Here is a 27,825-nt window from a genome sequence, read left to right as displayed (position 1 = left end):
GCATTAACTGACCGAAAATGATGTAGGCAGCGATCATTATTATCTGGATGAAGGTCTTTCAGCTACGAAGCACTCAGCAGTGATCATCCAAACGGAATAAAAAGGGGAAAGGATCAATTCAACTTTGATAATTATAGCCCTGCAAAGGGTGGGCAATAACAGGATTATCCGTTAGCGACAGCTCAGTGTGGAAGCAGGCTGGCGGGGCGTTGCTGGCTCGCATCATCTGCAGCACAATGCATGGCTCATCACCACGTCTGTGTGGCTAGAGAGGTGGTTTAGCACAGGACAGGAACAGTTGGACTCAATTATCTTCACAGAATTGTAGGGGTTGGAAGGGACCTCCAGAGATCATTGGGTCCAAGGCCCCTGCCAAAGCAGGGTCCCTAGGACAGGTTGGTGTCCAGACGGGTCTTGCATATCTCCAGAGGAGACTCCACACTCCCCTGGGCAGCCTGTTCCAGGGTTCTGTCACCCTCACTGGGTAAAAGTTCTTCAGCATATTGGTGCGGAACTTCCTGGTCTTTTCCAACCCAGTGATTCTGTGATGATGTGGTTTTGTGGGGTCTCTTATGGAAACGTGTGCTGCCCTTGTCAGCACAGCTCTGGTAGTCATGAGCACTCTGGGTCTTACAGGGTTTGGGCTGTTGGGGAGAACAGATGCTGATGCGTTTCTTGGGCGCTGATGTGTTCTTGCAAGTCTGTGGTCAGAGTCAGGCTGTGGCGAGTAAGGGGGCAGCTCACAGTAAACACTGCCTGCAATGAATAGAGCAGGGAATGCCACCGTGCAGCGCCTTCATCTGATCATTGTTTAATGCTCCTGCATTTGTCAAATGCTGTCACAGTCCATGCTTGGAAATTTAAGGGTGAGCTCATGCTGGGCTGCACTGCCTTGTTATTGCAAGTTCTAGAAGTTTTCCTCTAGCTTTCATTGAAAAAGCGCGACTGGGCACGCTCGTGCTTCAATTTGGTTTCTTCCCTATGTATTTGAATTTTTTATTCTGCAAAAAAATATAAGTTTTTTTAGCTTCATAAATCAAATTAAGATGCAATTGTTAAATAGTCTCTCTCCTATTAATTAGGCTGCGAAGCAAGGCAGGCATTACAACCATTTCTAATTGAGAACTGCAGAAGTTGCTAATCAATGAGACAGGCGAGTAATTAACCAGCCAGCAGTCAACATCTTCAGCTGAAGTTGGTGGCTTTCAACTTAATTAAACTTTCCAGGTGTCACTGCAAGTATGAAAAATATATCTGTCTTAAGATGCTGATGTGTCTTAATTCCACTTTTTCGAGTTTAAATATATGATGACTGCATCTGGTTTTAGGGAAAAATGACATCTATAAAACATCCAGTGTCCGTATTGCAGAGCTGAAAGGAAAAAAAATTAATAGTTTGTCTGAGAGAGCTTTGTCCAACTCCGTCTGGTGCATGTTGAGCTCCGTCTTTGTGTCTGAAATACCTCCTGTACCATCTTTTAATTCATACCTTCTAAGCCCTTCATGGCTGTAAAATAGATCCTTGACAAAGTTCAGGGTGTTATCGTTGTTTTTACTTGTGAAGAGCAGGTAATATAACGGGTGTTCAGCCAGACTTGGAAGAATAAATTATTCTGGTCCCTGCCAGCTTGGTGTCTGGGTAACTGGACAACATGAAACGCTCTCTGAGAGCCGGATCACTCTCTATTCCTGTAGCATCCGCTCTCCTTCCGTTTTTCATACGGTCCACGTGAATCGGCGTTTTCTCTGGGTTCGTGCTGTGTGGGCTTTACTAGGACACATCTGAAGAGGGACTTGAAAGGAGGCAGGTTGATGGTTGGGCTTTCTGGGATATGAAAGCAGAGAGCGACGCGGAAGACGCAGCATGATAAAAAGGGGCTGGAGGTGGCTGGGTGCATGGGTGGAATGAGGATGAGAGGTAGGCGCTTCCTTGGCTGTGGAAAAATTGCTTCTGAATTCTTGGTGTCAAGTAATCTGTCAGATCGTCTCTTATAAAGGCCCTTGAAAGGTGAATTATATATGAAAGAAATGATTGTGTTACAGTAATTACATTGGTGTGTTACTGAGCTTTACTGCTGAACCCCTGGTTGTGGTGATTTGGCAACAGCTTGAAGTATCACGTTCGCTCATGTCGCACTTCGCCGTGATTTTGTGAGGCCCCAGGACATGCCATGAGGATCCGATGCCCGTTGCATGCCAGTGGTCTCCAACCTTCTTTTTGGTTGATGCACAAGCACACTGTCACCCTTCCTGGACAAAGTGAATCCAGGAGACTCCAAAATTGCAGACATCACTGGAAAGGATGGTACTTACTGCCAGTTAATGAGAGGCAGGAAGAAAGGCTTAAGGAGACACAAGCTTTGCTTGGTTACTGTTTCCTTCCCAAAGTTAGAAGCATCATTGGCAGAGGTAGAGATGCAACCCAGAGGAGTGGTACATCTGCCAGCGAAGGAATGATGCCTAACTTCACAGCTCTGAAAGAATGATTGAAAGAGACCCCAAAAAATCTTATGGATGTGAAAATATTGAGAGTTGAGGGTGGGGAGGGGTTGATAGGCTCTTGAAAGACAGCCCGAGGGGTCCAGATAGAACCAGGGCACCTGGATGACAGTGAGCTGGAAGGTGCTGTTACGGTTGCCTATGTGTTTGCCTGCACTGGCTCTCTTCAGCCCCTAATGACACTGCCAACACCAGCTTCCCCCACACTGAAGAGTCTAGAAGGCAGTGCAGTGCATCATCTGACTGTTATTGAAATATGTATTCCTCAGCTGGAATAAAAATGCTCTCTGTAGCAATACAAAGATGATGCCTCTTCTGAGTCAGGAAGCCCAGCTGCAGCTCTCGAGTCAAGTGGCCAAGAGCAGTTATCAGTAATGGCTCCATCTCTTGTCTCAGAAGTCAAAAAAACTGCAGATACTCCTTTGTTTTCATCTGAGAGAGCAAGCAGTAGTGCTGGCTGGAGTGGACTCCCCAGGATGAACCAGCATCCCCTCTTTGTTTCTGGGAGGGGAAAGACACGTTCTGGGTCCTTATTAAACTGTGCTTGCTAATCTTAGCTACTCCAAAACACAGTAGCTAACATCCAGCATGCGTAACATATGGATGCAAGGCATTTCCTTTTCTTACTGTCACCATCTCCATAGCTTGGAACGTGTTAAAGCCTGTGTCCACCTTCTTCATGGATAGGACAGGCTCCCTGTGCCCTTTCTTGGTTATTGCAACATCCTCATGACATAATGCTCTTCAAATGACCAACTGGAAAATAAACTGCATAGAATTGTCCAGAATTTATTAACACTGACTTTGCTTCATCAAGTTTTGCAGTCACTTATGTTTCTTGTTTTCCACTCCCATTTCTGCCTGAATTCTCTTGTTTTCTTGGGTTTTTTCCTGGCTTTTGCTGGTACATTTGTGTATCTGGGACAGAATATGGAAGTTATTCCTGAGTGAAAGGCAAAGGAGTGACGTGCCATCAGTTAGCGGGAGGAGAGGGAACTTGGTGCTTTCTCATGGAAATGATGTGAATCCTGGATGTGAGCCAGGCATTCATTTTGTTAAAATGGGGTTTGATAATTGAAACTAATTTAACATCGACCCCATTAAGTTGCATTTTATTGCTCATTTAATATGCCTGTCTCACAAGCTCCCAGGACCAGCAAGCAGCTTTGTAATGTGAGTTTATAATTTGTCAGAGCTCCAGGCACGCAGGTAAATGTTGAATGTGCTGTGTAGGATCAGCACTGATGTGTGCCACTGTTTCACCCACATCTGGCCAGGCTTTCTGCAGAGCTGTGTTTCAGTGAGTGCTTGGGATCAGTGCTGATGCGAGTGGGTTAAGCTGAACAGCTTGAATTTGGGCAGATTTGCTGTGGGAAGATGTTTCACCTGGAGACCATCCCTGTGCAGGGTCCAACATCCCTGTGGAGGGTCCAGCATTGCTCCCTGCGGCCCCGCAGAGCCCTCCCCATCGCTCCCTGCAGGGTGCTGCATCCCCTGTGCAGCTTGAGAAAGAGAAGGTTTGTCAGAACTGACAAATAACCCCAGTCCTTGAGTCGTGCAAGTCATTATATTGACTTCTGTCAAAGAATGCCAGTTTAAATCAGCTGAGGAACTGGCTCGTTGTGTTTTAATGACACGGGATTTCCATGTTCTGCCATCCTGTTTCTGGTTTCCTTTCTCTTACAGTTCTTTCACATCATTTCTGTACTTCCCTACTAGATAAATCTTGTCTGCGGTTGGTGAATCATGAAATAGTCTCCTAATGACTTACCAGCTCTCCTGGTGCTCATTGCTGTGCAATACCAGGTGATGGTTACTCAAGCAGAGTTGTGTTTATCAAACCAGCAGCGAGTCAAAGATAAAAGGTCAGAGAGCAAGAAAGCACCGACGTGTGCAAAGAGCCGTGGTGGATGTTTGTTCACAAACGTGCTCCTTTCTGCAAGCGTGGCTGCAGGAGAGGTGTATGAATGATGAGTTACCTGATCTTTACCCACATGAGATGGCAGCAAGAGTGAGCTTGGGTTACATCATGGGGCCTGGGGACGGCAGCAGGAGGCACCAGTGAACGTGCAAACCCATCCAGGGTTATGTAAAGGCAGAGCAGAGTTACAAGGTATGGTTAATTCTACTACGCGTGTGGTATAAACTAGATAAGAAAGCAGAGAACTACTTAAAACTGTATCCATGTTGGAAAAGCACTGGAAGAGGTGTTCTGTAGAAGACACGTGTGAGGCAGAGCTGGCTCATGGAGCAGTGGCAGCATTTGGCAGGTGTTACTCATATGAATTCAAACACTGCAGGAAGTGGGGCACTGGGATGTTACAGTCCGAAGGCTCAGGGAATTAACTGTATTGGGCAGTTGTGGTGCTGAATTGCTGGGTTGTGATTTTGCTTTTCTACCCAAAACTAGTGAATGCCATCCTGGAGTAGAGATGGCACTGAAAATCAGTGATGTCCTGCTTTCAAACAATGCAACACATGCTTCCTCTATGAATGTCCTGGGGAATCAGCCCAAACCCAGAGAGAGAGAGAGAAAACCAGTCAGCCTTGTCCTCAGCACACTGTCATGTTCAGTGTTTAGGCCATCCCGAGCAGGTTCAGAAATCACTGCACCCCAGTGCAGGAGGTGAAGAAACCACTGGCAGGGCTGCAAGAGTCTGTGACCAACTTCACCTGAGCTTCCTGTTTCCAACATCTGTAGCGTGTGCCCATGCACAGGGGCACATCAGTGGGGTCACGATCTGATGCTGCAGCACTGCGTGGACAGCTTGAAAAGGTCAGGGGCTGCCTAACCGAGCCGAATAAAAGCAGTGAGGGCAGGAATCTCCCCTGGGATTTGGGAAAGAGAAATCTTCATCTTAGCATTGGCCTATCGGTAGTTACTCCTGGGATAAGGATGTTCTAATGACATCAATGCAGGCAGTAGTACATTTCTCATTAATTGGGTTTTTTTTTAATTGATGCTGAACTGAACTTTAAACATTTTATTTGAAGTCACCCTTCCAGTTTTGTCCCGACACCCATCGGCCTTGGTGTTTCTCTGCAGGTGGGGCTGTGCTGGTTTTTAACCATGCTCCTTGTGTAGAAAATGCACTTGTAGCGTTTTCTCTCTGCCCCGAGCGAGCTAAATGTGCCTGTCAGTGTTTTACAGGATTGATTTGTGAAAGGTTGTTAGCCTGTTAGGTCTTACACGTTGGAGTCAGCAGGGGCATTCACAGCTCTTGCAAGGTGTTGTGTTTAAAGCAATGGTGGAGGCTTTTAACGGTTTTTTAATTTAACTTTCTTTAATGTGACATCCAATTACTGGTAAAACTTAACCACCCCTTCTTATTTTTAAGTGTAGATGCTCTCTGGCATTTTACTGCTTTCTTCTGAAAGTATTTAGGAGAAGCCGCATCAAAGTACAGCAGTTAATGTTACAGCAGTTAGCAGGGATTTTATGTAATTTGAGAGATGTCATAACAAAGCTTAAGAAGAAGAAAGAAGGGGGGAAAAAAGCCCCTTTTTAAAGTGTATCAGCTGGTAAAATGTGCGAGTCTGACTCAGTGAAATTGCAGGGCCAAGATCTTATGGTGCTTAGTGGTTTGCAGGGCAGAGATTCCGGAGAATAATAGTTTCTCATAGGAAAGCTGAAGTTTTGCATTAGTGTTTATTGTGATTTATTTCTGTTTGCATTCTTCAGAGGGGGTTTTTGCTCAAAGGAAACGAAGTTGTGGAGTCTGGAAGCGCTGCAGGGAGCAGTGACCGGGTGGCTGCTCTGGGTTTTAGGCTCTGGTCCCTCCTGTGTGTGTGACCAGTTGTTGCAGTGCAAGGTGGGCGATGGATGGGGTTGTTTGTCACCCTTTTGCTGCAGTCACACGTGGCATTGTTACTGGCAGGGCAGGTTGTGCCATTCCTGGTTCTCTGCGTGTGCAGAATCACAGCATTGTAGGGGTTGGAAGGGACCTCAAGAGATCATCAGGTCCAACCCCTGAGGGATGCTCGGGCAGGAGGAGCAGCTTGAAGAGCTCAGTTACCTCCTACCAGGCAAGTTTACAGCTAGAAAAACCCCTTCCTACACACTGAGCTGCAGGCGTGTGAACCCTAGAGCGGCCTCAGCTATTCCTGGCAGAGACCGTGAGGGCAGCAGAAAAGGGGGAAAATGAAGGGAAAACAGCAAAGTGTTTCCCACCCCTTCATGTAGGGGGAGCAGAGGGCAGAATGGACGCCCTGCTGACACGCTGTGCCCAAGTCACCGCTCGTCCCTTGTGACCGTAGTTTATTGTGAACAGGAGATCAGAGCTGTTGAGAAACTATTTGGGCTGTTTTGGAAGAGTTCAGAGGATTTCGTGTAAATTCATCAGTTACTCTGCAGCTGCCCCCATGGCATTTTAAGCAATAAAAAGACGTCTTAGTTTGGCTATACAAATGTATTAGCACCCAGTCTGCTCTTAAATGAAAGATGTATTTGCTAAACCATGCCAGTGTATTGTATGGCGCTTAACTTGAGCATCCTTCATTATTAATAGTCTGAAATATAAAATAAACGCTTCAAACGAGCTCCATGGAGAGACATCGAAGTGACAAAACTCCCCTCTGTGCATGCCAAATTTCTGCACTTAGTTTCAGTGCCCGTCTGTAGCAGCACAGGGATGGTCCTCTGAAAACAAAGCTGCGTGGTAACGAAGTGCCAGGAGAGTGTTCTCAGGGTAGGAACACAGGTTTGTTTTCTGGGATTGTGTTTTCCTTGCGGGAAGAAGAGTTTATTTCTGCATATGGTGTGGCTGTCTTATGGTCATGGAAATATTTATGAACAGATGTTTGCTTGTTTGGACTTATACTGGGGAGTCATTGAGTTCTCAATTTGTTGCACTTCCCAAAAGAAGCAGGGAGACAAAGAAACCCCATGAGAGGATAGCAACAGGGGCAGGTACCTGCCAGGTACTCCAAGGAGCGTGCCGGAGGCTGCGAGGTGTCAGGGTGCAAAGCAGACAGTGTCATTTGTAAATCTCAGTGTTTCCATTGAAATACAATCAGATTTCCCCTGCAGCAGAGAAATAGTAGAAAAAGGCAAATTTCTTTAAAGCTCAATTTTTTTAAAGATAATTTTAAGTACCCCAAAACCCCTTTAAAGAGCAGAGGGGTGGAAGAAAAATGATGGTGCTTTTGAGAGTCTTTTTTTTCAGTAATACAAACAATAACAAAATTAGATGTCAGTAAACCATTATTTTTTCGTATCAGTTTGTAAAACAAGAAGAACCCATCTGAGGATAAGCACAACCAGGACCTGCTGATAATATGATTCAGAATTAGGTGTTTCTGGTTCAGCACATGCGTTCGAAGCGGGAATGTAGGGGTGGGTGTGTGGGGGCTAGTTAATTAGAAAGCTTTCTGATTTCCCTGAGGAAGCTCTGATATGGCAATAAAACCATAATCCTCAGTGCTGTGCATTCTTCACTGGAGGATCAGCTGTATTAAAGACCACATTAGTTTTCACCTGAAGTACGGCTGTGGTGTGTGCGTGGTGATTATTTAATCAGGCTCGCTACCGGTGGAGATGGAGTAGGTGATGCCTGTAAAGTGACTCCAGTGGATTTGGATACAGCTGCTGCTTTCCTAAACCTTCAGGTACAAGATGACACTGGTCACCATGTAGTGGGAACCTTGTCTGAGGTTGGTTGGACACAAGGAAATCAGGATGCCTGGGGAAGCAAAGAGGAAGCTGGAAGATGCTCTGGTGCAAAGCAGTCTGTTCACATGAGTTGGTTCCTTGCTCCTGGGCTGTGGGGCATCACAAACAGGGGGGTTTAGTCACCAGTTTCATTTGAATTGTCGGTCTGGGAAGCAGCAGCTTTCCTTTGCAGCAGCAGGAGTGAGCCAGGCAGCAGAGCCCAAATCCCCCTGGGTCACAGCTAGTTTTAAATTGGTGTATTTGGGAGTTCACTTTCATCCCCTGGGGTTTTTCTCATGAAAACTCCTGCTTCCCTGACCATTTATGGCCATAACTTTTTTTTTAATGCTTTTCCCTATTTTGTAGTATACATCCAGTTCAGATTTAATACAGCTCAACTCTAGTTTCCTGTAGTAATAATGCTTTGGATAGCCTAATACTGGCTGTACCAGTGTAAACATCACTTTCCCTTTTTCATTCTATGGAGCATATTTTAAATGCTGTTTACCATGGATTGTTTTAGATGCCCCACTCAGGAATCACATTAGATAACAAAATTCAACATACAGTCAATGAAAACGGCTGATTGGGATCCTTCATCAGAGATGGCACCCTGGGCACTAATTATGGTGTCAGCTATTCTGTATCTTAAATCGATTCTAGGGATCTCATTTTATAATTTTTACTCTTACTGACAAGCAGCTATTCACAAAGGTAAATTGACTATCCATGTCATTTGCTTCCTGGGCACAGGAGGCTCAAAAGGAACATGGTTGTTTCTTCTTTCCCCTGGAGAAATCTCTCTCACTGCAGTGTGGTGTTCTGCTAATTATTCCTTTGTCCCTTTTTTGTTTTTCAAAGGTGATGGAGAGAACCAAAAGGGATCGGGATGCAGGTGGTGGGGCAGTGGCTGCTGAATGCAAGGTCTGGGTGGCCTCCGATGCCACCCACTCAACCTGGTGTCGGTGGTTTGCTGTGGTCAGGGATAAGTCAGGGTTTGTGACCTACATCAGCCTGATGTGTTTGCATCTCTCTGTTGCTGGACAGGAGAACAGGAGCTGAGGCAGTGTCGGGGTGTCTGTTTCAAAACTAATAATGAAATGTCATATATCAGAGGGCTGAGCAGGGAGCCCATTAAGAGCTGCTCTGGACAAGGTCTTTGCAATTCCTGGCTTTCTTAATGCCAACAATGAGTACCTTTAAGATGCAGCCTTTCCCCTTTGTTGTGCTACAGGTGGATTTTAAAACAATCCATTTACAAAGAACTTTCTTTTTTGTCTTTTTCATGCTGTTAAAGCGAACTGCTACGTAATTAGATTTATATACTGAATAATCTTATTTGCATATCCAATTAATTCTTCCTGTTTTAATTTGTTAGGGTTGGATTCACATTAGTAATAAAAAATAACACTTAAATTATCAAGGATTCAAATTTTCTTTTACTATAATTTGTTCAAGATGTTGCATTAAAACTTGGTCCCAAGCATCTTCCTCCTTTTATGGGCTATTAAATAACGTGGAAAAAGGCAATCAAAAGACAGCTAACTTGGGTTTTAAAAATGATCAGGGTCTATTTAAACTGACCAAAGCAAGTGCATTACAAATTTTGGCGTTTAAAGCATCTTGCTTGGGGTCTGCAGGGCCTGATATACACAGATTCCACATGGCTCAGCACAGCCAGGAGCTGCTTAGCCCTGGTGAAAACAGTGCTGCTTGCTTAGGTGTGGAAGTATAGTCTTTCAGCGGCTTTCCATAGCCCTCTATAACTCTGTTAACTCGGCAGAGGGATTTTTCTTGCAGATGTAGCCCAAGAAAAGTTCTGGTTTGGCTCTGAATTGGGAAATAGCTTGGCACAATCCCTCCTTATAAACCCAACCTGAATACCATCACTCATTCCTCAATGGCTCTGCTCCTCCTTTGTGTTTTCACACTTCAGGTTCCAGCTGCTGAAGCTGGATGGAGAGCTCTTGGGCTGTGGGAGTACTCAGAAGATAATACCAGGGCTAAAAAGTTAGCAAGCCAAATATTTAGTCCCAGGAGCCTTGGACATTGCTGACAGGTGGAGGAACCTGTTATCTGGGAGCAGGAACGTCAGTCAGAACTGTGTCATCACGGTCTGATGGATAAAAAAGGAGAACTGTTGTCTGCCATGGTGAGAAAGGCACCATTAAACATTTAATGGTGTCTTCATTTAATGTCACTTGAAGCACCCAGTAAATGTGGCGTGTAACATGTGCATCTGCTCTGCAGTGCAGTTGGACCTCAGGTCTTTTAATCTGGAGGTGATATCAGTGCTGAGATTGGGGATGGTGTGATGTCTTCACCAAACACTAACAATGCAGTGATTACCTGTGAACTGGAGACCAGCAAGGGCACAGTCACACTGCTGCAGCTAAAGCATCACAGTATAAAACCGTATGAGCTTTAGGAGGCCAAAGCTGTCGTGCTGCGGGGGCTGCACCTCCTTAGTCTCCCATACAGGGTGAGAAACCTTTACCCAGCTTCACACATCTACACGAGTGTGGGTGTTTTGAATGATTTTATTAAGTTTTAAAGTGTCCCTTGAGTTTTTAAGAGATTTTTGGATGTGCTCCTGTAGTTAGTGGCAAGAATCTGCTCTCCCTTGGGAAGTCGTCTGTCCATCTGTCTGGTGCATCAGGTGATACACAGTCAGGCACTGGGTTTTGACCATTTCTAAAGGTGAGCTTGCTGCTGACCTCTGAGCGCCCTTCACCCTTGTCACAGTGAGGTTGACAGCAGAGGTATCTGCTGTGCTCATCAAATTACATTTCCCAGTTTCAGTTTAATACCCAACCACTTCCCTGTGTGTTTGCCTGAGTGGATCTCTTGCTTTTATTTGATTCCAGTGTTTGGAGCAGCTTGTTCTGCAGAACGCTCACTGTCTGCAGGAAGTCACTCCTGTTGAATGTGCATCATGTTGCCAAAAAACCCACAGTTTTATTCTCATGTACAAAGCAGGGCTTGGAGTTGTGAACTACTGTTGGATGGTTAATGAAAGGAAAACTTGATTACAAGGAGAAAGGTCATTACGAGCACACACAAAGCCTGAAAATCTGTGTGACTTGCTCCCTTCTCTCTGGTCGAGGTCAGTAGACAACTGGGCTGCATGGCCAATGTCCATCAGAGCAAAACCACCCCGTGCTTACACAGGGATCATACTGGGACTGGGTGGTTTGTGCACAAGGCTTTACCAGGAGTTGCATCAGGGAGATGAGCTCAGAGTTGGTGTGTGCAGGTCTGTGAAGCTGCTTCAGAGTGAGCAGGGGACGTTGCAGACAAGGGGTTAAGAATTGAAAATAACCACCACAATGTATATAAACGATTTAATAAATGAGGAGAGTATTGCCATAATTATGTTGCAGTGATTGGAAATATGTCCTAAGGTAAATTGCGTTGGGTCCTAATTAGCAGCAATTGCTTACTAGCTGAATCCAGTGCCAGGGAAAAAATATATAATAAATAAGTGCTCAGGTATTGTCTGCACCTCCAAACGTTGTGTTTGCTGTTCCAATTCATAGCTATTTCTGTCCTAAAAGATGAAGCAACCACTGCAGATCCAGGGCAGTCTGCCTGCAGGTCATGGGAAACACCTTGGATGTGTTGCAGCCAGACAGTATGAAATACAAATAAGGTAAGAATTGGAGGCAGAAGAATTTCTGTGTACTGGCTTTATCTCATGAGGAACAGCTACACCCTTCTACTTTGTAATAAAAATAAATACTGTAACAGGGCCAGTGCCCCCGGTAGCTTTGGCTGCAGCTGTAAGGTATGGATAGGTACACAGATAATACATTTCCTCTCTGGCTCTCTCTAATCTATCCCTCTTCCTACTTTGTAAACTGCACTTGACCAAGCTGCAAGCAGCTTTTAGTTTCTAAGGGCAGGAAAAGACAGTACACATCCCTGTGTGTCAGAAAACGGAGTGAAAATGACCTCTAGCTCTAAGGCACTTATTGAAAACCTATTTTAAATTGAATACACAAGCCAAGATAATACAGGCTGTTTGATAAGAAACATTAGAGAAATCCATAACACGAGGCTTTTTATTATAGGTTTATTACATCAATCTCTCCAGTGGGTAATGGAACTTGTAAATATACTCTTATGTAGGAGTCTCCTCGCGGGCTTTTTATTCATGCTGAAGTAAGCACAGCAAACTTATTTGCTGTCAGGGTACATTGAATTTAAGATTAGTATTTATTTTGGTTCTAAAGAGGTTTTGCTTTTGTGAATTGGAAGTTGGCGGAACAGCTGTGGAAGAGGAGGTGGGGAGCTGCAGGGAGGAAACAAGGAGTTTTCCAAGCAAAGCGCTGGCGCCCGCGCGGGAAGTATGTACACGCCACGGGCCACGAGCTTGGTGTGTTTAAGGAGGGGCTTGTTGGTGTTCCACTGAATAAACCCAGCAAGAGGGGAGGGAAAACTATCATCTGTGGGATAAAGAACTATTTAAGGGAAATATTTACTGCGCTACCATGCGTACAGGCACAGCCCCAGCACGCTTTCTGCTCTACGTGTTGATTATTTAGTGTTAAAATACTTTTAGGTCATTTCTAGAGGAAAGCAAAGTAATTCTGCCACAGCAGTCAGTCAGCACGCTTTTGCTTACTCAGAAGGTGCTAAGGGTGTTATTTGTACTGAATAAAGAGTTAAAGGGAAATTTGCAGAGAAGTTTAAAGGACAAAAATAAGTTAGAATTGCAGCAATACTAACACAAAAAAATATCCCCCAGCCGTACAAGCTTTTAAGGCTGCTCATTGGAGGATACAGTAATTAATTGGTAGCTGACTTAATATAGGGAAAAATCTGCTTAATTAGAGGATGTTAATTGCAAAGAACAGAAACCTGTTGAGGTGTCAGTGAAGTCAGCATTTAACACATGACTTTAACAGCCTGACTGTTGTAGTTAATTCCTGTTCTAATTATGGTAGTATGTTTTCATTCGTGCGATACTGTGCCAGAGGTGTTGTCACTGGGCTGCAAATGGCTGCGATTGTGTACAAAATACATTTTATTCTATAGTTCTGGTGCATTCTTTGAATCTAAAGCTTAATTCGTGACACGACCTTCAGTCAACAAGCTGATGGCAACTGAAATCTGGCTAAATTTTTTTTAGCAGATGGCAGGGATGGGAAAGAAAGCAGTGGAGAACTTGAGAGCAGTTCTTGGGCAAAGGCTCCACCAGCTCACGGTGACTTGGATGGAGACAGTGTTTGAAGCCGCCCCCCCACCCTGGGTGCCACTTTCATGTCTGGTGAATAGGCTGCAGGCTCTGCTTGTAAGTAACAAGCAAACTTCTATGGGGGGTGGAGCATCCAACTGTGTAAACATCTGGACTGAGTAACAGTGTAGTACAAAGGGACACCTTTTGTGTTGGAGTGGGTTTGAGTGTCCTGCATTTCCAACATTGACTCATGAGGTAGATTAGGATCAAAGCATGATGGACGGGTATGTGTGAGGTCATAGGAAACAAATGCACCTGTGCTACAAAACCCACGTGAAGCCAACTGTCCCGTTCACCCACCTGCCTGGGGGCTTTATGCTGTACCATGCTACATACTACCCTGTTACTATTGCACAGCGATGCTGCCGCTGATGTGCACCGGCAGACAGCGTAGCACTGTGTGTGTGCTACCTTCTCCCATGTATTAATTATTTATTATCATCTCCGTTTCTTGCATCTTTAAAAAGGCAGCAGTTTATAAAAAGGCATTCCTGCTCATGTCTGAACTATTTTTGGCTGCCTTCTCAGTGCTCTTACAAACTTCCCCGGCAGCCGCGATGCTGAGAGCAGCGGCACTTCTCATTTGAAGCACTCTCAGGTGCGGTGGGTTGAGCAGCGAACGGGTCAAGAGAAACTTTCTCCATGGCTTGGATTTCTTGCTGCTTGCAGCAGGTTGCTCTGACGAGACAGAGGAGTTGTTACCGAAGCAATCTGTAAAGTTATTCTCTGTTTAATTACTTTGTCTGAGTGTCCTTCGTTACAGAGTGTGGTGATGTACTTCTTGGAGCTGTTAAAGCCAAAGCTCTCTGTTCCAGATAAAAGGCTGCTTATAGAAATTCCTATTTGTCTTTGAGGCAATCCGAATCAGGAGGTGCTTCTTAGTGCCTTCTCAATCCGGTATAATCCTTAATTTTCAAAACAGAGAAAGCCATTATTTTCTGAATTGTAATGAAAAAATTGCTGAAGCAGCACACTTCATTTTGAGTGCCCATTCAGCCTTCTCTTCACTACAATGAAATGACATGATTTTTGTTAATTTTCTTACTTTTAACTCCTGACTTGTAATTTACCAAAAAGAAAAAGCACCCTGTTATACTGGAGCTGGTTGTGTCCCAGTTGGTGAAGGGCTGTAGATGGTGGTGGCCCTCAGGTGGGTGCTGCAAGTCAGGTCCCATTTCAACATCCTCATGATATTTTGGGCTATGTATAGTAGGACAAACACTTACTGGCTTGCACTGGAGTTTTGATCTATGACTTTTATCAGCAACCTACTGGTTTGACATAAGCAGACATCGTGTGGTGACTGATTTATCTCACTGGATCACATCAACACAGCAAAACGTAAAATCTCTTGTCAAACAGAAACGTAAAATTGGGGTTTAATTATAATGTAATAGGTCTCAGTCAGATGACTTTCTCCTACAGAAACGCACGTGATCTCCCTTCCATTTGACTTGTCCTTCTCATTGATACTGAATTTGGTTTTTATCTCTGTAGTCATTTTATTGCAGAGCCCTTCTTCAGAGGTTTGCCTTGTGTCCTTTGTCTTACAGCAAAACAAGAACCTCCTGGGGGGGTTGTGTGCGCAACTAGCTCTGTTTCATCCCTGGAGATGCAGTCGTTGGTGTTTACCCTCGGTGCCTCTGGGTGATGGGATGCAGGCAGTGCTCCATACAGGCAGGCAGGGAGGACAGCCTCCTGCAAACCCCCGTGTGCTGGTGCTGCCTGACGCTCACATGACTTCTTGGTCACCAGGGCAGTGGGAAAACCTTGGAAGGTGTGGTAGGTCTATCACTGTGACCCTGTTTTGCAAATTGTTTGTAGAAAATGCTGTTTGCAGCAGGTCAAAGTCTAATCTGAAGCACTTGTTCATGAGCATAAGGCTTGTGTTTGGAGTACCAGCTTCCTCTGGGTGGCTGGAAAACCCCAAGTCTCCACAAGCCAGGAAAACTGAAATGTTACCCTTGGGAAAGGTGCAGAATTTGGTAGCAGCTGCCTTTGATGTCCTTCCCTTGCAGTACAGACTGTTTTTGTGGGAGTGGATTTTCCTGTTAGAAGGAACACTGAAAAGAACTTCTCTTCCTGAAGCTGCTCAGGGCGGCGAGGGTTTGATGGGCCACTGGAGATCAAGGCTCCCTCTGGGGTGAGCCCACCACGTTGCTCTTCAGGTGTGAGCAAGGAATGTTTGAAGGCTTCACTTGGTAGTGTTAACACCAGATAGAAGAAAGATTTTACTTGCAAATGCCATCAGTCTGAGCAGTTTCTGAGGTGTTAAATTGCAGTCTAAGAAGTCGTAAAAGTCAGGTTTTTGACAGCTATTACTGGTAACTTTTCCCTGCTGCATTACTTAAAGTTCATAACATTTTCAAAAAATTAAAGGACTACGTGGCATCCATGGGCAGGTTGTGTGATCTCTACTCCCAGCTGCTCTTTTGATGTTTTACTGATTGAACTGTGGGAACATTATTTAAGCTGTGCATCAATTTGGCATTCAGTGGTGGTTTTAATGCTGGGTTCATGCAGGATCTCGTGGTTGTGTGTGGAGGGTCTGGTCCCTCTGCAGGGGTGACCCAGCAGAATAAATGGGGCTAAATAGTGGCTTTCAGGGAAGTGTTGGGGAGTCTGTGTGCGTGCTGGGAGACCTGTGTGGAGCAGGATGGGTGCTGGTGGCTGCTGTGCCCTGGCAGCCGGAGCTGTGGCAGCTGCACCCATCAGCTTCTCCATGCTGGGAATCGCTTGCTGGAGAGTGGGAATTCTGTTTGTTCCCCCTCTGCTGAGGGTTACCAAAACATTTAAAAAAATAAAATAAAATGAAATTGAAGGACATCTCCTCAAGTGAGCCATGAATGGGTACAATTCCACTGACCTCCATGAAGTTAGAGAGATGTACACTGGATGATGTGCCAGTACGGTGTCCCAACAGCAGTCTTCAAACACCTTAAATCCATTTATATAACGTAACTACCTGGAGATTAGAGCTTGGATCCTGTTTACAGGATTAAACACTTTCTTGCTTTAGCAGCACTGGGAAGAGCTGCTGAGTTTTTTCACCATCCGTTGCCAGGAGCCTGCTCAGCATCATGATACTGTGCCGCACAATGCCTGGCACATCTCAGGAGGACGTGTAGTACAGCGAGTAAATTAAATGCTTTAATTTACCTCTTTGCATAACTTTAAAAGAGAAGTTCTTCTCTTTTCCTGAGTGAGTTGGTTCTGCTTAAACACCAGGTACCCAGGATGCCATCAGGCTCACCTTCAGGGCAGCCAGACACCATTACAAGCTGGTGCTGACACTCTTGCACCAAAAATATAAGTACATAGCATCATACAGATGATGCTTCTCTCACCATTCTTCCAGTTACACTGTAATTTGTTATATTGAAATATTAGCTGCTTTTTCTCAAGGCAAGGGCTGTACTTGCTAGAACTAGTAACAGAAATGCAGCATGTAATACTTGTGATGAAGCCCATGTGTATTAAATCTTTCTGAAGAGCAGCTGCTTTTTTGGGGAAAGTTTGCATGTTTTTAAAAGATTGAAAGGAATTGCCTAAACAACTCAGCTGCCTTGATGTAGATGGACACTACCTTTATTCCTCAGTGTTTCTGTAGGAAACAGGCTTGCTAGGTCAGAATTATTTTTTGAAGTAATTCAAAGAGTGCTTCTAACACAGACTAGACTATTCCAGCTGAAAGTAAAATAGCTCTTCTGAAGAATTACAGGCAAATGTAGAGGAAGCAGAGACAGAAAGCACTATGGGAGAGCATTTTAGGAGTTGTCTGAGAGAGACAGGCACCCTATTCTCCCTTGTTTGGTGATGGGAAGACTTATGGGCAGCCCCACAGCTGTGCTAGCACAGTGTGCTCACCGCAGTTCGAGCAGTCAGCAGTTAAATCCAAGCTGCACACCCTGACTGCCTCCGATTGACACCAGGAGATGGTGACAACTCCAGCAAGTGGACGTGCTGAAGCTTCACGTCACCTGTGTCCTCTCGCAGCGCTGGCCCAGAGGTATGGAAGTGTTCAGGTAACACCAACCCCCCTCAGACGAGGAGGAACGTGCGCGTTGTACCTGGGGTTAACGAATCGCTCTGTTACCCTCTGCTTTGCTCAGGTTTTAAAAGTCTTGTGCCTTCATGTTGGCAGTAAGTCATCCTTGCTAGCTGAACGCTGGTCTCCTGGGAAAGCATTCCTGATATTCCCATAATTACTCAGCAGCGCTGCCTGCTCTGGGCCTAAGCAAGGGCTTGTTACGAGAGCCCTCAGCGCCGCTTCTCTCAGCGCTGTGCAACTAAATGTCAAAGGCATCCCTGATGAATTCTCCTGGATACCGCGCTCTGTTTTCTTGCCGTAATTGCAAAATGTGTGCCTGTGACCCAGAACAAGCAAATTTACAGGGCCCCATTGACAAACTGAACCACCGTACATGCATTTTCTGACCAGTGACATAGTGCAAATTAGGTTCCCAGTCTTGTGCCAGACTCGTTATCCCTTGCTTGCCGCTACCCAGGAGCAGTACCGCATCATTCAGAGGCACTGGCAATTCGATCTGCTTATTCACAAATATTTGAGAAGAGGAATCCATTGCCTAAACCTCTCTGTAAATAGCTGGATAAGAAGTTGGCAGGAGTCAGCTTACTTAAACCTGAAAGCATAAAAGCTGGGCTCCACCTTGAAGCGATGCGCCCGAGAGATTTCCTTTCACCTTGAAGGTTTCAGCAGAGTTGGGCTCCTCAATCAATCGGGAGCCTGTTACACACTGCCAGAGTTGTCTTTGTCTTTCAAGCAATAGATGATATGGAGATTATAGGTTATTGCCCACGGGACTTCTCTTTTCTAAGGCTCCAAGTTTTTAAAGGAAAGAGGTTTTTCCATTATGAGTATTTTATAACTTTTCACTGTCCACTGGTGGGGTGGGGAAGATCGCATTTGTTAGCTTGGCTTTCACACACCTTCCTTATTACATGAAAGATTAAAATCAATTGAAGTTCAGGGAGGTATTGTGGAAAGGCAATATGTAGCTTTAAAACATACACACAGACCCACTTCTGCTTTTTTGTTTGGTTGGTTTTTTTTTACATCCACTTTCTAGGCCCTGTCAAGGCAACTGAAAATCTTACAGTAATGATACGTGTTCTTGGAAGGCAGCAGTTGTATCAACACCTTGAATTTTATTAATAGATCAATAGTCAGTTAGGGCAGACCTTTGAAATGTTTATAAAACCGTATCCCCAAATAGGTCTGTGTGAGAGCACCCAGCACTGGAGGGAACTGCACACTCGGGAGGTGGTCGAAGAATAGATGAAGGCAACTTTGTGTGCGCAATGATATGCAGTACTGGGGCTAGGTCAGAGGTGAAGGTAATGTCAAACCGACCAGGGCTAAATAGAAAGGTTTCTAATAGTCTAGGATGCTGGAAACAGATTTCTGAAAGAATTTCACAGATTCAGGTCTTTTACCAGGCAAAAAACATTTTCAGCTTGCGCTGTAGTCTGCCTGTTGCATCCAGACTTGCCTAGTGAACCTGCTTTGGTGGAGGGGTTGGACTCTGTGAACTCTGGAGGTCCCTTCCAACCCCTAAAATTCTGTGATTCTGTGAATTCAGTTTTCAACAGGGATAAAAAAAAAAAAAAGAAATTCTGTGTCAGGTTCTAGCTTTGAGATGAAAGTGCAGTCAGGATTCTGAGACTTTGGGACCAGGCTTCACAGCTGGACTCTGCCTCTGCTTTCCTGGGAGGTTATAGACGGCTCATTGCCGAAAGCAGGGGACTTGAAGAACCTGAGGCTGCAATTCATCAGGCATGGGATGCGGCTGCTACCCCTGCTGTGGCTCTGACAGGCCACCTGCATGCCTGGTGATGGATAACAGCTCGAGGCATGACGTCTCAGAGCTGATTTTTCACTGGTTAAGATTAGTTCCCTGGATGAGGTACACCAGGAGTTGAAGTTGTGTCTCCCTTAAGGATCAATATCCCTGTCATTGACTGACCTCCCTGGTTGAAACTGTCATGTGCCAAGTTGGAGGAATTAAAACCAACCATAGACCAGGAAATACTGAGAGCTCTGTATGTGCACAACGACAGTGATCCTTTTGTTCTCAGGTCATCCCTGAGATCATAGTGAAGCAAACAGTTTACAGTAGATGATGCAGGGTTAGTGTTCTTAGTTCTAGAGGTAGAATATGTTTGAATGCATTCAGAAGAGATGTGATGCAGCAGAACCCCGGTAAAGCTGAGATGTTATTAATCTCATGGTCTGAATGTATTGCTTTGTTACTTCAAGAAGAAATATATGCAATTTTTTTTATTATTATTATTACTGCCCTGTGGTAACAATAGATGCATTGTGTTAGGTAAGGGCAGTATTTTAATTTCCTGTCATAATCCTGTGTTTCTAGGGTTGGATATATAACTCTGTTGAATAATTTCCTCAAGACTGGAGCTTAACTTAGAAGGCATCAGAACAAGCCTATTACTTATGTATTTAGAAGTATTTTTCAAAGATATCCCCATGGTTGTTTCTACTGTTTCAGAGTTGGAGATCAACAAATAACCTGGTGGCTAATGAGCAGGCAGTCGGTTCTGTGATGTCTTTTTTAACTGATGTTTTGGTAGACAACTTGGAGATACCCCGATGCTCCTGTACTGTACTATTATTATTACTATTGTTGTTGTTGTTATTACTGCTGCTGTTGTCTTATAATCATTCATAGCTCTATCGTAGGCTGATATCATCCTTAACGGAGCGCTGCGAGTTTATCTGTTTATTTTCCTGATGTCAGCTGTGATGACTCAGGGAGAAGGCTGCTTGGTGAAGAAACTGGTGATTTTCTGCAGTAATGGAGAAAGGCGCTTTTATCGTGTACTGAGGAGAACATCTGCGATGATAATCACGCTGTTGACTTACTAAGAGAACACAAATTACATTCCATTAAATAAGGTTTTTGTCGTAGGACAAGTCACTCATTACGCTGCATTGGGAATTGCCTCCTCCTGGCTGTCTAGACCCAGGAGATGAGGCCCAGGGAAATCTTGCTTGCTTGTGCATGTACAGATTGGGTTAGCAACATTTTATTTGAAAAGTGCTAACTTGATGACATTTGCTATAATTAATCATGTGGCATTTAAATAGGTGAAATTGCAGTACCGCTGTGGTACAGACAGTCAGACTGAATGAGAGGCTTCACAGATGAATACCCTGAGCTGGAGCCTGACCCACAGTTGGCATTTGCATGTCGACTCCTGTTCTCCACTGTCACCGGAGCTGGGCAGAGGCAGCTGGCAGGCTGGTGTCTGACCTGCCCTGATGATGGACCCCGGGCTTCTCTCAGAGGTCAGAGCTCGCTGGCGTCGGGGTGGATTTGTTTAACCCTGCCTTTAATTCAAACTGCTCCCGACACTCGGGTCACTCGTAAATAGAGTCGTTGGACCATTACTGTCTCCATTCCAAACTCTGGAGCTCCTCTGTGCCTGCATTTATGAGAGCAAAGATTTATTTCTTCCTGTCTTCTGAGCCTGCGGATTTTCATGGCTGTGATACTGTCTCTGAGGAGTATCTGACACTGCTTTTGAACTCGGGTATCAGATGCTTGCCTATCAGATGTCACCTGTCAAGCATGGCTTTCCACTTCAACTATGTTTGCACGTGGTGCAGCAGCCATCTGGGAAATAAATGTGGGTGAGAAAAACGAGGAGGTGACCGGAGGAGCCATCTGGCTCCGGACCTGCTGGGTGCTGCAAATCCAGCCCAGCCAGGGGTTGGGAGGGAGGTGGTGGCTCTCTTGCTTGTCCACCTTCTCATCCCAGGAGGAGGATGTCATTTCTTTCAGCTTTGCTCCTGATTAATGTCTCTGTCATGGTTTCGTTCCCTTTATTAATCTTGACTGGCCTTGCCATGGCAGTTGGTGGGAGGAATCAGCAGCCTTGCCATGGAGGCAGGCTGAGGCCTTTCTCCAAGGATGCAGAGGAGCGAGGCCCTTCCCTTAGAAATGGGACTTGATACAGGACTTCTTAAATCTCCTCTTTCTTAATGCACTTTGTTGTTGTTTCTTAGAAGCACCTTTAGCAGGTTTTGTTTGTTGAGAAGTCCACGGAATTGTATTTATTGGGACTGTCTGTAAGAACCCCTGGGTTTTGTGATTTCTAAGCCATTAACACCATTTGCACGTGCAGTTGATGTTGATAGAAGAGATGGGCAAAAAAACAGAGCGCAAAGCCATCTGATTTAGTCTTTTCCTGCTCAGGAGGACGTAGCGCAGCTGACTAACCTTGGAGCACAGGCTGTTGTGTTAATCAGCGATGCCCTTGAGCTGTCCTAGCCGTTTCACTTCCCAGTTTCCTAAAGAGTTGCTCATCCCAAGGTGCAGTTTTGTCTTCAAGAAATACCGACTTGTAGCGCTGTATGAAAACACACCAGCATACATAGCAGAAACCAAATCCCTCAGCAGCAAACAAGGAAAGGATTTTTTTAGCCTTTATACTGGATATACTCCAAGAATTCTCTCCTTGGTTTAGTTATTATCTTTCCCTACAGTGTGGAATATTCAATTAAACCTTCTCTCAAATTGGCCATAACTTTCAATGAAAATTAAAGCAGTTCTATTTAGGTAACGATATCCATCACTGGGCTTAATGTTCAGAGAGAATTGAAATGGTTTCACCTGTTTGTGCGAATTAACCTCGGTTGATGTTCTTTGTGTTTGAATTCCTCAAAAGCACAGAAAGGCAACAAGCATTTGGCATCCTCCTGGATGTGCTAGCTCTCAGCTTTGGGCTACTGGAGGGGCACAGAAAATACTATCTTCGTTTGGGGTGTATGTAAATTGATCTGGCATTTTCTAATGGATTTTGTGATTCACTATGAAAAAATAGTTATCTGTGTGTCTCGGCAGAAGCCAGGATAGCAGAATGTTCTTCTAAATTATCTATCACATTCTGTCCAACAGCATATGGGTGTACACCTCATACTGTGTTTAAAAATATTTCTTTTATGAAATCTACTGAAATTTCCTATAGCCTACATCTATCTGAAAGAAACCCGCTTCTCTCCAAGGAGGCAGGCTCAGAGCAGCAGTGCATTTGTTTCATCTGACAGGGAGAGGAGGGATGCTTTTTGGTAACCAATCTTGTTTGTAACTTGTCTTAAGCTGAGGGCAGCTCAGTGTTTGTTCTGGGTTAACTTCTTCTGGGCTCCAGCAAAAGAAATGTAACTCAAAAATAAAATCTGTCACTGGGAGATTGTCGTAGTAGTTAGCTTGTCCTGGAAGGTTACTTACTGTATTTTCCCAGGATAGTAACAAGTGTGCAAGGAGTAGCAGGAGTTACACAGTAGTTGCTGAAAATCTTAAAGAATGAAGTGAGCTAAAATAACTGTGCAGCTTTCACGTGTCCCTCTCTGTGTGTGAGCTGCTGCCGCCTTCTGTTACGAGAAATGACCAAAAGAGCCTTAGGAATCATAGAATCCCAGGCTGGTCTGGGTTGGAAGTGACCCCCAAGGATCAGAGAGTTCCAACCCCCTGCCACAGGCAGGGCCACCAACCTCCAGGCCTGGAGCTACACAAGGTTGCCCAGGGATGGGGCACCCACCCCCTCTCTGGGCAGCCTGTTCCAGCCCCTCACCACTCTCTCTGTAAAAAAACTTCCCCCTAACATCTCATCTAAACCTTCCCTCCTTTAGCTTCACTCCATCCCCCTTGTCCCTTTTAAAAAGTTGATTCCCCTTCAGTTTGTAATGAACACGAGCCCCTAATGAGGGGCAAGGGAAAAGCCTGCCAGGCTCTGGCACAAGCCTCCCTGACACCACCAGCCTTCCACTGATGGAGCTCCTGGTAGTCTTCACCAGTGAAAAGCTAAAAATGTGTTATGGGCACTCCATGAGTGCCAGGCCCTCAGCATTCTTGCAAGAGAAATGAAATTACTGCTTTTAGTATTATTTTTCTTAAAGCTTAAAATTCACATTTCAAAGTTATCCCGTTGGCAGAACATTCCCAAAACCAGGCACTGCTATAGAGCAAGTGCTGACAGGAAACATTTGAGATCCGTTTCTACTCAGTTATACTGTGAATGGGTGAAAAATGGACTATGTTTGGTACAGGTACATTTGGGTTTCTGCCTGTAAGAACCTAGGCAGCAGTTTGTTTTATTTATTAGTGAATATTTAGGGTTCTTTGAACCATATCCTCCTCCTCAGTAAGGTACTGTGTCTTGACACTTGTCACACTGTGCTAGGATCTGGGCTGCAGTGATTTCCATCGTGCGTTAGACTGTAGCAAAAGGACTCCACAGGCTGAAGATTAAATAGTCTGGACTTGCTTATCTTGGTTTTACACAGGCACCAATAAGAGAAGGAAGAAAGGCACTCAAAATAATTTTATCTACCCAGCGTTGCAAGGTTTTTCCTCCTCTTCTGTTCCTCTGATATGCTGGCAGCTGCCTTCGGAGCTGCTCCCTGCCTGACCCAGTGCTGTCCTCTTGAAAGTCAAGCCGTGGTCACACCAGGGACTTTCTTCCTGCTGCCTAATAGGAAGGGAAAGGGGACTTCTGCCATGTGAAGTGTTCAACAGTGTCAGCAGCAGAGGTTGCAAGATCTGGAGAGCAGTTTCATGTGGTGGTCTTTCATGGGCTTCTCCTTTAACTTAGGCAAATTAAGGTAGATGGACTTCTCACCTATTTGTGACTATTTCTACCTTTGTAACTATCTTTTGTGTCTGTTCTGCTGGGGTTTTTTCTGTTTTGGGTTTGTTTTTTGTTTTTTTTTTAATTGTGCTTCACTTACTAATGACATAGGCAGGTTCTTCCTTACAAGTGTAACGTTCCTTACAAGTGTAACTTGCTGTCAACCCCCCCCCCATGGCATCATACGGGCCAGCTTCATTGCAATAAGACCTGTGTCTTGCCCCAGGACATACCACCATCACAGTCTGGGCCCTAAGCTGGCAGCTGAGTGATGTCCCACACATACAGGGACACATTTGGACCTATCTTAGTGGGTCTGTTTCCCAGCTTGAGGAAGTGAGGTATCAGCTTTTTAATGCAAGGTGTATTGTTATGTGATGGGAGACCAAGCATCTGGCCTTCAGCACAGCGTGATAGGACGTAAATTAACCCACTGATTGAAGTAACTGCAAGAGATGGTGTAGCATGACTTGAGTCCTTTGTGGGGTGTGCAGATGACGCGGCCACTGCAGTCAGCACGGTTCACTAATGGGATTACTGGGGAAATGGCTGGTGTGGGTCCCAGCACGATTGAGCTCCTTGCATATGGGACTTGCAGTGACCCTTAGCACCACGCCAGCTTTGGTATTTTACAATTAGAAAACTGGATAAATTAAAAGATCCTTTAATTCCTTTGTTTTCAAACCCATTAATCCAGTCCTCGGAGCTATAATCTTTATGGGCCAGGTTGTAATATTCTTCCTTACTCTGAGTGAGACTGTTTAAGGAGTGAGGCAGCCCTGGGTCTCAGAAATGAGTTGGGATATCGTAGTCTAGCCCTGGATGCTTTATGGTTATTATTATCTTTTTCTGCCAGCAACAGTAAGCTGCACACAGGTATAATTTAAAGCTAGAGATTATGTGAAATGTGTTTTGAATAATAGATGAGTCTCAGTCAGATATCGTTAACATATAATTAAAAATAAAGATAAATACAGCTGATATGACTGCATACTTAGTGTGTTCGCTTTTGTGGTGGTGCCAGAGGGAGGAGACACGGGGGAGAGGTTGCTCCATTATAATCTTCCTAGCAAAGTCTCTTTGAAATCCTTCTGTGGAGTTGACAGAGTTTTCTCCCTGGAGTAAAGAGCTATTGTTCTGGCCCTAATAAATCCAGCAGATTCCCCAGTCTCAGGGGATATGAGGGCGATTCATGTTCATTCTCACCCTCCTCCTGGCAGGAAGATGCATCATCTTCTGTTCATTCCTTTTTCTTTCTAATTTTTTTGTACATCCCAGCATCTTTCTATTTTATTTATTCATCCATCCTTCTTTGACCCCCTATACCCACAAATTTCCTGCGTGTCCATCAAGATGGACTTCTGGCAGCAGACTATCCGGCAGCGTGGCTGCCTGGTGAAGGGATGTCTGTGGTCATGTCCCTGTGGGTCCCTGCAGCAGCACCTGATGATGGCCTGTGCCATCAGAAAATGTTCAAGCAAAGCTCCTTCCACTCAGCTAAAAGATAAAGCCCTTCCTTTATGTAGCTGTATTTAATAAAGAGGGGGGTTTAATTTAAAGAGAAAATACTTTGATGTTTAAAAGTGATGCTGAGCATTCTGGTTTGAAGTAAGCTGTGCTTTCACTGTGGGCTGTGCCTGTTCCCCTTCACCTGAACTTTGGGTAACGTTTCAGCCTGTACTCTATTCTTTGCACTGATGTTTTCCTGAATGTTGACTCCAGGTGTGGTTCAGTGGCTGTTCTACAAAATACAAGTGTGGTTGACACATCTTTTTCTGGGGTGACTGATAGGCATTTTCTTGCTGCTGAGATGCTAGTTCATCTTTAACACTGGGTACAGGCAGACTCCATCATGTCTCTGTCATGTTGTTCCTCTTCTTTTACACAGACGACAACACACTGCATGGGCCGGTTTTCCTTCAGGAGCCCAACAGCATGATCTTCCCCTTGGATTCAGAGGAAAAGAAGGTGAAGCTGAGCTGTGAAGTAAAAGGAAATCCCAGACCAACCATTGGGTTAGTTGAATATTTTACTCTTTATTAGCACAGCCTCTGCACACAGCAGCATGCTCTCCTGTGGGCATCTCGTGGTGTAACTCAGTGATGCCCCCAGACTCCACCCAATGCTGATAAAAGACACACCATAATGCAGCACAATTGCAAAATTTGGACAAGGGTTCAAAATGTTTGCGAAGGGATTCTAAGTGGTCTTGGCTCCTGGATTAACTATCCTTTTCCACAAGCATGGACAAAGCTTTTAATTGTTTTCAGCTTTAGTAACTGCTTTGAGATCCTTAGGATGCTCCAGCAGCATGGTGATGCTGCTGTAAGTTATCAGGGCTGCTGGTTTTTCTCCTTCAGTGCCTCTCTTGTTTTGTTCCCCACAATAAATACCACTCTGAAACGGATCAGAGTCATCAGACCTCAGCCACCGTGCTGATTTCTGTGTGACCAACTATTTAATACAATAAACTCTGTGGGTTCACTGGTGCACACGTATTCAGATGCTGACACAGGGAGCTGTCCTGTGGCTCCCTCCAGGCTGGTAGGGATGAGGGTCACTCCAACTGGGACAACGTGGTGTTGGAATTTCTCGGTGCCCCGTTTGGTGACCGCAGCTCCCGAGAGTGAATTTTCTTAAGTGTAAAAACAAACAGCCAGCAAGTCAGGAGAGGGCAAAGAAACCTTGTAGGAATTGAACAGTTTAAAGATCCTGTTTCTGGGACTTCCCCTTGCAAAATGATTAATTCCAAAGAGCAGCAGCAGTAGCAACTACAGAAGCATTAATCATATCAGAGACTGAAATATATGTCAAGGATATTGCTCTATCAGTTAAATACTGGAATATTTCAATACTGTGCAGGAAATTTGCATTTTCATGCTTTTTTTTTTTTAATAAGTAGTCAAAGATGTTTTAAATCTTTCTTTATTTGCAACATGTTGTATTTTCAAATACCCAAGAGTATTCATTAATATTAGCAGAATTTAACGTTGGCATTTCGTGCTCTAGGTGGAAGTTAAATGGAACCGGTATTGACATCGGTATGGATTACCGCTACAGTGTGGTGGAAGGCAACCTGTTGATCAATAATCCCAATAAAACCCAAGATACTGGAACATACCAGTGTGTAGCAACAAACCCCTTTGGAACGATTGTCAGCAGAGAAGCAAAGCTTCAGTTTGCTTGTAAGTAACAACGCAACCTCCATTCGGGCAGCGTGCTAGAAAACCTGAGAGCAATGCCTGCTTTAATGGCCTTTTTAATGCCTTGTGGAGTATTCTGAGATGTTTGTGGGGTAGAGAAAATACCTGGATTTAGAGGGGAAATGGGAATGAGGAATAGATGCCTTGGTTTATGATTGTTTGGGTAAAATTGTACGTAGCGCCCAGGGTAAGATAGTTCTTAAGAAAGGGGCCACCTAGGAAAGTACCTGGCAAATGGGATCTCACTGTTGGGTTTTGCTTTTCTTGGGGAATTAAAGCTTCAGAGCATTTGCTAAAGGAGGGAAGGGTTAGATGAAATACTAGGGGGAAGTTTTTTACAGAGAGAGCGGGTCCCTTCCAACCCAGACCAGTCTGTGATTCTATGATTTGGAGGAGCATACTCTTTCAAAGGAATAAATACAGTTTTCCCAAGCCCTACATTTCAGTACTTGGGTACAGGTGTTTTCAGGTGTGGCTGAGATTTTTTTGTTCACGTTTATTTTGGGTTAAATTCAGAATTGCTGCTTCTTGCCCAAAGCTAAGGATAGCAAAAAACACAT

General features: G+C 44.7%; 1 protein-coding gene across 1 annotated transcript in view; it reads left to right on the top strand.

Moving 5' to 3' along the window:
• Positions 1–27,825, top strand: part of LOC311196185 (contactin-4) — a gene marked incomplete at both ends in the record, with an annotated part of 151,234 nt that overhangs the window by 6,839 nt on the left and 116,570 nt on the right. Inside the window, 2 exons of the mRNA XM_084269693.1 lie at positions 25,951–26,077; positions 27,072–27,247. Coding sequence (XP_084125819.1) covers positions 25,951–26,077; positions 27,072–27,247 — 303 coding nt within the window. The remainder of the gene's footprint in view (positions 1–25,950; positions 26,078–27,071; positions 27,248–27,825) is intronic.

The sequence above is a fragment of the Gallinula chloropus genome (genome assembly GCF_964237585.1).
Source record: "Gallinula chloropus genome assembly, chromosome: 12".
NCBI classification, from domain to species: domain Eukaryota; kingdom Metazoa; phylum Chordata; class Aves; order Gruiformes; family Rallidae; genus Gallinula; species Gallinula chloropus.
Note: the sequence above shows the minus strand (reverse complement) of the source record. Positions and strands in the feature narration are given on the sequence as shown.